The sequence below is a fragment of the Trichosurus vulpecula genome, chromosome 1 (assembly GCF_011100635.1).
Source record: "Trichosurus vulpecula isolate mTriVul1 chromosome 1, mTriVul1.pri, whole genome shotgun sequence".
Taxonomy (NCBI): Eukaryota; Metazoa; Chordata; class Mammalia; order Diprotodontia; family Phalangeridae; genus Trichosurus; species Trichosurus vulpecula.
Window position 1 is genome coordinate 44,956,853 of NC_050573.1, and position 14,179 is coordinate 44,971,031.

Consider the following 14,179-nt stretch of genomic DNA (forward strand, 5'->3'; position numbering starts at 1 on the left):
CTGGGTAGTTTTGTTTCTGTGTCACTTGTCCTGGGAAACATAAATTGCTAATTATGCATGCATTTATGGGTCTTTAGCTGGATCTCTTACAATGACTATGCATTGATTGAGTGCACATTTCAGAAATCCTTGCAGCATTAATATTTTTTTTGTGTTATGGACCCCATTCATTGGTAGTCTGATGAAGCCTACAGACTGATTCTCCAAGGACAATGTTTTTAAACACATAAAATAAAATCCATAGGATTACGAAAGAAATTAATTATATTTGAAACACAGTTATGCCTAGACATACTCAGAGTTCCCGTTTCGACTTGAAGGAAGAGCATTCCCCTTCCTTTATTGTATGTATTTATGTACACAACTTAATTATACAACATTAATGAGCAAGCCCCCAACAAATACAAAGAAATGTATCAACAACAGTCTATAAAATATCAAATATTTTATTTACATAAAATATTTTACATGAACTGTACACATGCACACACCCACACAATGTTTAACCACAAGTTTAGGCCAGTAGTTGTCTTGAATTTCATACATCTAGCACACACAAATAATCGCTTTTTTTACAATAATTTACAGTCGAGTTCTTTGAAGACACAATGGGGGGAAGCTTTGATCATTTATAAACCTTTCATAAATTACAAAAGAAAGGCAGTCTGAAAAGTATGTATAAACAGTAAAAACAATTTTCAAGGGGACAAGAGTTACAAAAGAGTTACTGCCAAATAGATTGGCCAGCAACTGGTAAGACCGCTTTTGTTCAGCAGATGCCAATACTGAAAAATGGGCATGGAAGCAGGTGGGGCTCAGAATTCTAGGATGCCTTCCTTGTGCCTTTTGTGCCTGGTGTAGTGTTTTTGACACACATGCACACATGACACCTCACTGACAAGCCCATTTCCGTGTATTTCACACTGACATCAATAAAATGAAAAATGATTGAACCAAAACTTGCACAGCTACGGAAGAACACGGAAGGGGCAAAAATGCTTGCTTTGCAATAGGTTGAAGGACTCAGACATTACATGGAGGAAAGTAGCCCAAAGTAGGTTTTATAGAGTGTTTTGCTAGGGCATGACAACTTTATAATTAAGTGTATGTGGAGTTCTTTTTTTCCCCAATCTGTGAACTCAGGCCAATGTCTAAAACAAAATCAAAATGGAATAACTTCTCTTTTTCCTTTTTCTTTTTTTTCCCAAATTACAGACATTAAATGGAACCAGTAATAGGTTATTTGATTTCAAACTCGTGTTTCAATGAGAATGAAGACATTTGAATGTAGAACACATACAAAGTATACACTGTATATTTACTAGACAGTACAAATCACTGTGCATTTTATAAGGCAGAACATCAAGGCTGAATAAACTAGGAATTTCAAGACCATAGTTAAGTGACATTTACGCATCATGAGGCAAGCATTTGGAAAAAGAGAAACTTGAAAGTCATCCCTTTAAGGGCAGGTAACAAATGCAGAAAGATGAGATATTGTAGGTGGGGAGTGGGCTACCCCAGTAGCTGTTCATCCACCTGTTGATTAATGGTTCCCCCCTCCCCCACAAATCATACTTTGGAAAATCAGAGCAGATTGGCAACAATGAGTTGGAAAGAAAAACAGGCCCACTTTACTCTTGCAGTCAAAGTAGACCATAGTGCAAAATTGCATTTTTCCCCTACTGGTGTCAGAAAGGAAGGGGAAAAAAGGAGATGGTTTTAGAAAGTCCTTTAGTGAGTCATGAAAGCCCTAGTTTGGGATGAAAGGAAATTACATAGGCCAGGTGTTATAAGTCGTCCAGAAGTACATGATCACTTCACTGCACCCAGTTTTCTCAGAAGTTTCTTCCCTTTGGAAAGCAGACCCTTTTTCTTTTTCGAGGCCCTTTCCCTGCCTCTCCCAGGACTACCAGAACCCATAGATGACGGAGGTGACCCAGAATGGAGATGGACTGTGGGGGATGGTGCTCTCCTTGACGTACCTGTATTCTCAGGAGGAACCTATTAGGTATATTGTGACAGTTTATTGAATGTTTGAAAGCCAACAACATCAATTCAGTGGGGGTAACATCTTAAGGTCCCATTTCCCACCAAAAGGGGGCCAAGAGGCTCACGTCTTCTATCAGTGGTTTAAAATATACCAAAGGCAAATTACACATAAGCAATCACCTCCCAAAGTACAGCGGCCACCAAGCGTTAAGACACATGCTTTGGGGACCTAATGGTTCTGAACAATTGCCACATTTCGTTTTGCCAAAATAATGGCAAAAGAAAAAAGAAAATTTCAACAAATGATAATTTGAGTTTTTTGAATTAACATAGCAATTAGCCCAGGATAAGTACAATGGGCTAAGTACCAGCAACTGAATCTTGGGAGCAAAAGTTTCCCGAAGGAATCCCTATTGTATTCAAAACAAAACAAAACAAAAATAAAAACACTATTTGATGATGTAAAATTCTGATGTCCTTGAATCCATTTTGCACAATTTACTGTGCTATATGTATATATTGGAGAGAGATGGCACATTGGTTAAAAAGAAAAAAAAAACTAAAATGAACCTTAATTGCAATCAAAGAAAGCTTAAAGGCCCTTATTGTTTTGAGAGTGTGCTTTGTTTATTTCAAAGTGAAGATGAATTTTTCTCAGTGCTTAGGACTTGAGAGTGTTTCAGTATATTTTAAATATTATATAACACCAGTCCTTGAACCTCATCGGTAGAATTCTTTTATTCTGATCTGCACAGTTAGATGCATGTTTTAATGTACATAATAGAATTCACTTTCCCCACAGCCCTTACTATTTCAGGCCAGACCTTATTCTAATACGAAATGTTCCTTGTTCGACAGGAAAGAAAATTTAACCAAGGGTCTTCAAGCTTCCTTGGATTTAAAATCAAGGCCTAATTCTAATGGAAAACAACTTAGTAAAGCATCCCAAGTACACCTGAAGATACCATGTATTTAGCCTAATGCATTCATCCACTGAGCTGCATCATCCATGACAGTTTAACATTGCATTGGTAAACCAAACACTATTCAGTGTCTCCCAGAGGTTGGTTGGTTTGTTTCTTTGTTTTTTTAATGTCTGTTATGGGCTATATATCATCATATTTTTGTAGTACAGAAGTGGAACTGCCTAAGAAAACATTTCTAGGTAGTTCAAGCCAGGATTTGAGGTTGCTAATGTTATGAGATTACTCCAGGCCAACTTAATTAAACTATTCACATGAATTAATCTTTCTTATGAATTTTTTTGGAGGGGCGGATAAAAGTCTTTACAAGTAATAGACTGTGCTTTTTTTTCCCAGGGATTGGCTAACAATGCAATCTGCAGCTTTTGCTTTTTAGAATCCTTAGACATTGGAACACTTTTCTACATAAACAGAAATGCTTTCTTCATTAAGAAATATGTTCCCAATGTTGACCTTTTCATGAATTTGTTATAGTATAGTAGTGAGGAATGGACACAAGAGAATTTGTTTTATGACAAATTCAGTTAAGCTTTATAACTGAGAAAAAGCAACATCCTCAGATTTTTGGGCCAATGATTTTTTGAGACATATTTCTTTTTCTGAATCCCACAGTTAAGTCTTAAGACTACTGCATTAGTTTTTGCAAGGTAGCTTAAATTGGTATCTTTATTGGTATCTTCAGTTGCTCACTTACGTGAAGGCTACATTGCCTTATTAAGGTGTGAAATGAACACTCTTCTTCTGTTTCCAAGCAGATGAGCAAAGAAATAAAAATATATATAAAATATATAATATAGAAAAACTTGAAGTGATGAAACAAAATAAAGATGAAACACTCAACACGAATGTAATCTCAGATAAAAAGAAGGATTGGAAATAGTACACTAATATTAATGTTAGAGAGGGATTGATAAACCTTAATGATGGAAGGCAAGCAAATAGCAACCATTGCTCACCAAATCAATTTAGGTTTTCTCCATAAAGAAGAGCTATTATTCTTGTATTTTATTATACTTTCTGTTTTATGGTCTGTGTAAGACATGGGAAGCTCTTTTATGAATAAATGTTGACCAAATTAGAATTAAAATGGAACTGCTTGGTAAAGCAAATAAAATATAGCTTAAAATTTTAGATTCAGTAAGGAACCAACACCGAGCAACTAGCAGAAGAACACATTGCAATGTTTCAGGTGGTCCATTTCCCCCACTCCACCCCCAACCCCCAAGTGTAAAATGTCCATGTGTAAAAAAAGCATGAGACAACATATTATGAAAGACTGGAACATATATTAAAAATATGTAATACAGCTGCTTACCCTTTTAGCCTTGGTACGCATTGGGACATCTTGAGAATAACGGGATGGTGTATCCGAAAGGTAGACTTCGACGTCATCAGGCACTTCTTCCAGAAAGTTTGAAGGAACCAGGCCCTTTTGTCCATTGAGCTCTCCCTATGATATAGAAAAAGTGTGTATATGGGAAGAGAGAGAAGTCATTAATTATTGTCTTCTAAGATTAAGCTTTTTATTTCCTCTTAATTTTTAAAGTCTTGTTCATCCATGTGGCAACATTATTATTAATAGTATTGTTATTATTTGATCCAAGCCTGTGATTTCATCACTGTAGGGAAATGCTGGTGAAAAAACTCCTACCACAGCAGACAGTCAACTTGTTTTAACTTATACTTTTAAAAAAAACCACAACTTATTTACATTATTTTTTGTTTGTTTATTGTTTTCTTCAGCTTATACTCAAGAGGTACGTGGGGGGACTGAGGAACATGGTCTTGGTCACACAGCCATGCATCAGAGGTGAGAATTAAACCCAGGTTTTTCGCACTCTGAGACCAGCTCCTTCTACACTATACTATGCTCACTTATTATAATTATATTTTTGCTACTGTTGTTCAGTCATTTCAGTTGTGTCTGACTCCTCATGACCCCACTGGGGGGTTTTCTTGGCCAAGATACTGGAGGGGTTTGCCATTTCCTTCACCAGCTCATTTTATAGATGAGAAAACTAAGGCAAACAGGATCAAATGATTTGCCCAGGGTCACACAGCTAGGAAGTGTCTGAGGCCAAATTTGAACTCATTAAGGTGAATCTTCCTGCCCTCAGGCCTGGCACTGGCACTCCATCTACTGCACCACCATGTTTATATATATATATATATATATACATATATACACACACACATATGTATGTATGTATGTATATATATACATATGTATGTATGTATATGTATATATGTATATAATATAATATGATATAATATACATATATTTTTAAAAAGCTCAATTTGAATGTTTGACTATTTTACAATATTGGGTTAATTAAACAATAATCCCCAATACCTTAGAGCTAGTATTTTAGACTTGAAAGCGTGAATGAAAGGACATGAAGCCATTGGGAGTTTCTGGCCAACTAACCCCACCATAGATGAAAAAGGCCAATTCCAGAAACATTTCAATGTACTGCCACTCAAGTGCCACTTAATAATGATGACTTAAAGTGACCATGGGCAAATCACTTAACCTCTCTGGTCCTCAGTTTCCTCATCCGGAAAAAAGAGGGGGTTGATGGACTCAATGATATGTAATGCTCCTTTCTGTGAATGCCTGTACCTCTCTGACATCTAGATTCTCTATAAGTTTATTTTGACAGCCCATGTGCATTAGAAGTGAAGTGGAACCAAATCCCACAAGAATGTGAGCAGTAAGATTAATGAGTTTTATGTGATGTCTATAAATCTCTTTAATGAATAAGTATGATTCTAAGAAGCTTATAGATTACTTGACTCCTTCAAGGATCCGAGAGTGTGATTTTGTTGGCGTGGGGCCAACTCGTATTGACGTGTGTCAAAACCTCTTTGTGCCAGATGAGACAGGTATAGGAGATACTGAGGCCACAGTAGTATCTGTCCCCTGGTAGCCAACCTTCAGGTCAAGAGCCTCTGCAAGTTTATCCAGGACAGTCCTGAGATGACAGGCTACTCCCGGGCCATGCTGGAAATCTTTTCTGCTTGGTGGATGTGATGGACCTCCAGTGACAATAGCTGTCAAGAGTCAATGTCGCTTGCGTGAGGGAATCGGGGTTGACTTTAATGGAGGATACCATCTATTTTATAATATATAACATTCTAATAAAAGTATCTCTCCCTTGCGTGGAATTGGTCAGAACGTGAGCTCTGCGAGGTCACAGACTGTCTCTGCTTCTTTATTTGTATCCCCAGTCCTGAACACAGTGTTTGGTGCCCAGGAAACGCCCAGGGTGAGCATCTAGGTGGTACAGTGGATAGAGTGCTAGACCTGGAATCAGGAAGACCTGACTTCAAATCCTGCTTCATACATTTACTAGCTGTGTGACCCTGGCCAAGTCATTTAACCTCAACCTGCCTCAGTCTCCTTACAGGCAAAATGTAGACAATAATAGCACCTACCTCCCAAGGCTACACTTAGGAAAAAATGAAATAGTTTTTGTAAAGCACTCTATGTCGTTGTTATTGTTGAGTTGTTTCAGTTGTGTCTAACTCTTCATGACCCCGTTAGGGTTTTCTTGACAAAGACACTGGAGTGGTTTGCCATGTACTTCTCCAGCTCATTTTACACATGAAGAAACTGAAACAAACAGGGTTAAATGACTTGCCCAGGTTCACCCAGCTAGTAAGTATCTGAGGCCACATTTGAACTCAGGTCTTTCTTCTCTGTGCCCATCCTTAAAGCTGTTCTAACCTGGTAGTACCTACTAGAGCTTCTGCCCCTTTTGGCATAACTTTTGAGCACCTAAATTAATTCCTTTAATCTGTCCTTGGAAAGAATTGGATTTTGCCCATGGCAGTCTCTTTTGGGATATAGACCTAATAGTGGCATTGCTAGGCCAAAGAGTAGGCATGGTTTTATAGCCCTTTGGGCATAGTTCCAAATTGCTCTACAGAATGGTTGAATCAGTTCACAACTCCACCAACAATGCATTAATATCTCATTTTCCCCACATCCCCTCTAACATTTGTCATTTATCTTTTCTGTCCTATTAGCCAATCTAATATGTGATGCTTATGGCAATCAAAGCTTTTGTTAACAAATAAGGTTGTGAGGGAACGTGCTTATTGTCACCATGGACTAGAAGCATATTTATACTCTACCACCATCCCTTGGGTTCTTCCCAAGACCTAAAAAAAGAAATTCTACGTAGGAACAAAGATCTAACGATACTTGTTGTTTGGTTTTGTTTTCTCAAACCACAGTATGCTACGATGAGGCTTTATAAGAGGAGTTATTGCTTGCTATTATCAGATTAGAGTTATTGATTATCAGTCTTATACTTTGAACGATTTTGTACCTACATCAAACAGAGGCAGTTTCCTTATCTGGGAGATTCCCATATCAATGAAATCACAGGTTGAGTCCCTCTTCCAATTGACTTGACTGTATTTACAAGGTTGTTTTTTCCAGATCCTCTAGTTGCCTGTAAGCTCCTTGAGGGCAGGGCCTATTTTCATTTTTGTCTTTTATCTCTGGTATCTAGTCTGGCACAGTGCTGACATATTTTGTGGTTGTTCTCATATCAGAACTGTGATTTTCTTGGTATGAGAAACTCCCTCCATCATGAAGATTGGCACCTTCTCTACAACATGGAGTCTGAACAAGTGGCCCGAGGGCCGTTGGGAGGCTATGACTTGCCTAGGGTCACACAGGCCAGAGGCCAGACTTGAATCCAGGTCTTCTTGTCTCTGAGGCTGGCTATTTACCACCTGTACTACATTGCCTTTCAGCTAGCACACTGCAAATGCTTAATAAGTGTTTTCAGAATTAAATTAAAATAGAAGATAAATATATATACACATGTATACAAATAATAGAGAGATGTTTCAGTTCTGTAATGGATATTTTTTACATTTAATTTTAATTTTATTTTTCCCAATTACATGGAAACAAAAAATTTTAACATTCATTTGAAAATTTTGAGTTCCAAATTCTCTCCCTTCCTCCTTCCCTTCCCTCCTCCCCCATGAGAAGGGAAGCAATCTGATATAGATTATACATATGCCATCATGCAAAATCATTTCCATATTAGCCATGTTACAAAAGAACCAAAGAATGGATATATTATCATAACGAAATAGGAATTATCTCTTTTTCACTTTCCTCTTCCTCTCTCTCTTTCTCTCCCTTTTCTTCCCCTCTCTCCCTGCCCCCTGTCTCCTCTTCTTTCTCTCAGTTCTCTCTCGCCCTCCTATCCCCCATTCTCTGTCTCTGTCTCTCTCTTTTTCTCCCTCTCTCCCCCTCCCTCCATGCTCCCTCTGTCCTTTTCTTTCTTTCAGTTCTCTCCTTTCTTTTTCTATCTCTCTCCCTCCCTCTTCTCCCCCTTCTTTGTCTCTTTCTGTTTCTGCCTCTCTCTTTTTTCTCTCTCTCCCTCCCCTCTCTCTCCCTGCCCCCAAGTTGGCACCTTCTCTGCATCTTAGAAAGTTTCCTAGAGCACAGAGAATTTTAGTGACTTGTATACGATCACACAGACAATATGTGTCAGAAACAGACTTGAAACCGGGGCTTCCTTGATCAAAGATCAACTCTGTACCCTACACCCTGCTGCCTCTCACAGGTAAGTGTTTTACACACACACACACACACACACACACACACACACACACACACACACACACACACACCAAGAATAACCTCTTTTGGTATGTCCAAAACTTACGTAGTAAAATCCATCTTCGTCAATTTCACCAAACACAGTAATGATGTCTCCTGTACAAAATGTCAGTTCTGCCTGTAAAGATAGGAAGGTAAAGCAGTATTAGGTTGTAATGAAGGAATAGTTTTGAAAATATATTTGACATTAATGTTTCCTCTATATAGTTGTCTTAGAAATAGTACCATATACTTGACCTCTGAAGCAAGTTTTCCCCCATTTACTGAGGCTGGTACAAAATTATACAGAATGTAAACTACCTGTGGACAGACTAGTTCATTTTTGTCTCTGTATCCTCAGGACCTAGCATGGTATATATTGTGGGTATCTAAGAAATACTTGTTAAATTTAATTAAAGAGAATAATATAGAAGATCAGGAAGGAAGAAAGGAAGCAAGGAAGAAAGGGAGGGAGGGAAGAAGGGAGAGAAGGAAGGAGGGAGAAAGCAAGGAAGAAAGAAAAGAAGGAAAGAAGGGAAGGTAGAAGGAAGGGAGGAAGGAAGAGAGAAAGAAGGAAGATAGGAAAGTAATAAAGGAGGGAAGAAGAGAAAGATACAAGAGAAGAGATAGAAAAAGAGAGAGGAAAGGAATGAAGGAAGGAAGGAGTGCTATATTTATCTTGGTTCAGATTTCTTTTCTTGCTGGATTTCCTTTGTAGCTTATCTCAAAACTGACTTTAGTTCCATTCATATTCCCTCTCTTATCTCCTTTTGTGTAGACCATAAGCTCTTTGAGGGCAGGAATTGGTTTTTATTTTGTCTTCCTTTTCCTCAGCAGGTACTGTATACACATAGTAGAAACTTAATGCATAATTAGTTGATTGGATTGGCAGGCATAGAAGCGCTACACAAAAAAAAAAAAACAAAAACCTAAGACTGAATTCCGAATCTGCAGCTAATTATTATCTTACTAATTAGATCTAGGAGAAATCATTTCCCACCCCTTGGTCTGTTACCTTATCTACAAGATAAAGTGATAGGAGCAGGTGATCTTTAAGGACCATTTTAGCTCTGAATCCACTGTTCTCTTTGGGAAAACGTAGAGCACTGCATTTGGAGTCAAAGGAAATAGATTTGAATTAAGGTCACCTGTGTGACTTTGAAGTCATGTAAACTTCTTTGAGCCTGTTTCCTCATTTTGTAAATGAACTGGACTAACTGAGCCCTTCTAGCTCTAAACTGATGATCCTTTCTCATTAGATTAGAATCTCCTTAATGTGAGATCTTTATTTTTAAGAGTATAAGGGCCTCTGGTACCATTGTTGTCCAGTTGTTCAGCTGTATCTGACTCTTCATGACTCTGGGGACCATACTGTCCATGAGGTTTTCTTGGCAAAGATATGGGAGTAGTTTCCCATTTCCTTCTCTAGCTCATTTTACAGATGAGGGAACTGAGGCAAAGAAGGTTAAGTGACTTACTCAGGGCCACATAGCTAGTGTCTAAGGGCAGATTTTCACTCAGGTCTTCCTGACTCCAGGCCAGGAACTCTATCCACTGTACCACCTAGCTGGGACCAGATGTATCTTCAAAAACATGAAAATACAATGGAAGATCCTGAAGGTAGGGAATTTTCCATTTTGGGCTATATAACTCACCATCTAGCATGGTACTCTGCATGGAGTAGGCAACTTATTAGTGTTTCTTGAATCAAGTTGTAAGTGAAAACAAGTTGATAATTTCATTATTACGATAGAAATAGCTATTAATAGTTCCAAGTAAATGAACACAAGTCCCACTTCCTGAAAAAAACTTATTCCATACAGTAAACTTCTTGAGACCAGAGATTTTTCCATTCTTTTTTTAAATAAAACTGGTACTTCATGAATTCTTGCTAAGGCTCAGAAGAGTTTATGTGACTTGCCCAAGGTCACACAGGTGCCCATAATTCAGCCTTTGGGGTACCAATAGCACCATCATTTTATAACTAGGTACCTGCAGAGGTGTGCAGTGGAAAGAGCACAGGGCTTAGAATGAGAAAATCTTGGTTCAACTCCTCTGTGTGACTTGGAGAAGTCACTTTAATATCTGTGAAACTCAGTTTCCTCCTCTATAAAATAAAGGGTTTGAACTCGATACTCTCTTATGAGTATCCCACAAACACTTTTCACACAAATAAAGTCAGATCTAAACAATTGGAAAGATATCAGTTGTTCATGGATAGGCTGGGCCAATATAATAAAAATGACAATTCTACCTAAATTAATTTACTTATTCATTGCCATACCAAACATTATTGTATAGAGCAAGAATATCCTACCTCAGAATCTATGGTTCTGTATCTATTATATCAGGAAACTACCTTTCTGAGCCTCAGTTTTCAAACATTCATGAAATGAGGATGACAATGGCAGTCAGCTCAAAGGGAGACCTTAGTGGTCATCTCATCTAGCCCCTTCATTTTGCAGAGGTAGAAACTAAAATGCAGAGAGCAAACAAAAAGGGACTTGCCTAAGCTTATACAGTTAGGTTGCAGATCCAGAGTCTGAATCCAGGACTTCCATCACACCATAATTCCTGCCTTTTAATATTGGACCTACCTCAATTGGTTGTTGTGAGAAAAATCACTTTGTAAACCTTCAAGTGAGAATGAATTGTAAGATATAATCAAGATTTGCAGTGTCTACATCTCTACATATTTCACTTGCATTGGTTTGATATTCTCCAGAGACAAAATGCTTCATATCCATTTATTTCTTATATATTTTCAGACCTGTTACTTTCCTTAGAAAATAATCACTCAGGAGTAATAACAGCTGAGCATTCCCTCTCTCATACAAAAGTGCTGGCAGCTAACTATTGACCTCAATCTCTGAAACTAGTGCCTGAGGGTTTGGTGGTACCATCTGTGTCCACAGGAAAACATTAAGGGGGCAGGTGGTCATGCAGCTGGAGAGCCTGACCATACCCTTTATTTCCCTTTGGCTGTTTCCAGGCAGGGCTGGGCTCTATTTCTCTCAGAGGGAAGCAAGAAAAGTGAAAGTGGATGGGATGGTGGGGAGGGTGGGGCTTTGACAACCAGCTCTCCAAACAAATGGACACACCACACACTTTTAATATGCATTATGAACATTTTCTCCGTCACTTTATGATGTCTAGACAACCAATAAAACCATACATCAAGCCCAATTTGTAGCATTTGCCAATTTCCAAGGTATAAATGCTCACGTTGAAAATTTAACCATTGGTTCTCTTGACCAGGCAATAGCTGGCTCTAGCATCCCACTGGAAGGGGCCCTCTTTAGACAAGGTTGTAGGAAGGGGATTTTGTAGGAACAAACCAAACAGTGTTGAGTGAATACCTCTACATCAACGTTAGGAGAGCTTTCTCTTGGGTCATAATCGTAGAGAGCGACCATTCTTCTTGTAGACACAGGGTGCTGCCGGCCACTCCGTCTGTTCCTCTCTGTTCCAGGGGGAGGGGAGAAGAAAGCTATCATCAAGTATTTTAAAAAATACACAGTGTTTGCCCTCCTTAATGCAGCAGCCATATATCACAGATCTAGCAAGCTAGACAGAGATCTACTCTGTCCAAAAGAATGGACCAAGATCCAACCAAGGCACAGCACCTACTCACAGAATGAACTGTTTGTTACTTTACATCAGTTGCCTTGGATTTCATTTGTCCCATTTTTCTTTTTTCCTTAAAAAGGTCATTATTTATCATTGCATTATTTCCTTCCCTCTAATTCATAGGTTAAATTACTTCAAATTTAGGGAGGGGAGAGCAAACTCACGAATAAAGCAAGGGACTGCTGGCCACCTGGCAAGGGTTTGGCTCTACCAACATTGAAGTCATACAACAAAACTTTTCCCTTAAATAACTACATGCCTGGGACATTATCCAGTACAATTGTCTGTGTCCCCCTCCTTTTCCTCCCCTAGAAAAGTGTAAGTTCCCTATGGTCTCAAGGACAGTTTTTTGTCTCTATATCCCTAGTGACTAGTACAAAATATGATATAGAATAAGCACTTAGTAAATAGTTAATTGAATTAAATTGAATACTCTAGCTATATCAGGAAATAGGACCTCAAACAATACAGATCATATAAATGTATTCTAGAAATATATATGTGGAGGAAGGAATTCATGATCCTTTGGAAATGATTGGTCTAATGCAGGTGTTCTTAACCTGGAGTACATGGATAGATTTCACAGCATTCATGAATTTGAATGGGAAAAATATCTTTATTTCAATATATTTCACTTCTTTTGTAATCTTATGAATTTTATTTTATTCATTTAAAAACATTATTCTGAGAAGGGATCCATAGGTTTTACCATATGGCCTAAGGAGTCCATGACAGAAGAATGGTTAAGAATCTCTGGTCTAAAAGATCTATCTATCCATAATCTCTCTCTCTCTCTCTCTCTCTCTCTCTCTCTCTCTCTCTCTCTCTCTCTCTCTCTCTGTCTCTCTGTCTCTCTCTCTCTTTCTCTCTCTCTCTCACCTATCTGTTCATCCATCCATATATACATATATGTCTCTATGTGTATACACACATATATGTATGCATACATGTATGTATACACACATATCAAGGATCTGTTTATTGCCAGTGATCGTAGTGGTGGTATGAGAGCTTGCTCCACCCACACGGATAGGCCTCAGTAAATGGTCTTTGTGAATTATTGTGACTGAAAAAATCACTTCCCTCCAGCCAACTTGGCTAGACTGGATCTTGGATGATAGATTCCAGTGGTAAGCTTACACCAAGAGAATCATTATGTAGCATTTATGTAGTCAAACTAGCTCTATGAATGGTATCTCCTCCCGAAAGATGGATATTTCTTCTAGCCTCCTAAATAGAGCCAGGGCCATCCCCTCTCCCTCAATACTATTTTTTAAAATTCTACCAATAGTGATTAATTTTTTTTCGTAGTAGTACCAAACAAATGAAAACATATCCAAGGCAAATGGTTTAAAAGCAATGATAGCTGGTCATGTTGCTTTTGAGTGACCACAATTAGCTTTCCAGAGATTTTCAATTTGTGTTTACTTAATATGAAGAGAGCAAAGCACACCCAAAGCTTATAGGTTTCTTTTTTCCAGAAGTTGGATGTGATATGAAAATAGAAGTGACACACTTGCAAGGAAATTTGAGAAATGCTTCATCTTAAGATGATGAGAGAGGCATGGATGCTTTTGAAGTGTGGATGAGGTGATACAGGAGCAACATGCTGGTTAGTTTTACTTACAACAAACACTGAGGGCTGGCCAGATGAGCTAGTGAATGACATTGTTTCCTGCCACACAGGACCCTGAACTTGGGAACAACCGGAGTACTGAAGCTCCAGCTGATAGCTAGGGATCAGTCTTGGAAGGAGGGTGGCTGAGAGAGGGAGGCATAGTGAGAGGGATTTTACTCTGGGTCAAAAGAAGGAAGTGTGTATGTATATGTCTAGATAGCCTTTTTCCACTGACCTGGCAACTAATTGGGAGAAGTTGAGTCTCCTAAGGGAAAGTTGGACAGATGTAACATTTATGGTGATGCTGAAAGGTGCAAGAAGAAT

General features: G+C 38.5%; 1 protein-coding gene across 7 annotated transcripts in view; it reads right to left on the minus strand.

The window, feature by feature from the left end:
- Nucleotides 1–478: 478 nt before the first annotated feature.
- RIMBP2 (RIMS binding protein 2) overlaps nt 479–14,179 on the minus strand; it is a 158,770-nt gene continuing 145,069 nt past the window's right edge. For 4 of the 7 annotated variants that reach the window (XM_036758813.1, XM_036758781.1, XM_036758773.1 and 1 more), the window contains 4 exons: nt 11,967–12,070; nt 8,675–8,746; nt 4,291–4,425; nt 479–2,004 (listed from right to left, as the gene is read on the minus strand). In XM_036758813.1, coding sequence (XP_036614708.1) covers nt 1,816–2,004; nt 4,291–4,425; nt 8,675–8,746; nt 11,967–12,070 — 500 coding nt within the window. In that variant the 3' untranslated portion in view covers nt 479–1,815. Of the gene's footprint in view, nt 2,005–3,312; nt 3,717–4,290; nt 4,426–8,674; nt 8,747–11,966; nt 12,071–14,179 lie in introns of those variants that run through there. The other 3 variants (XM_036758821.1, XM_036758792.1, XM_036758803.1) reach the window with 2 other exon arrangements.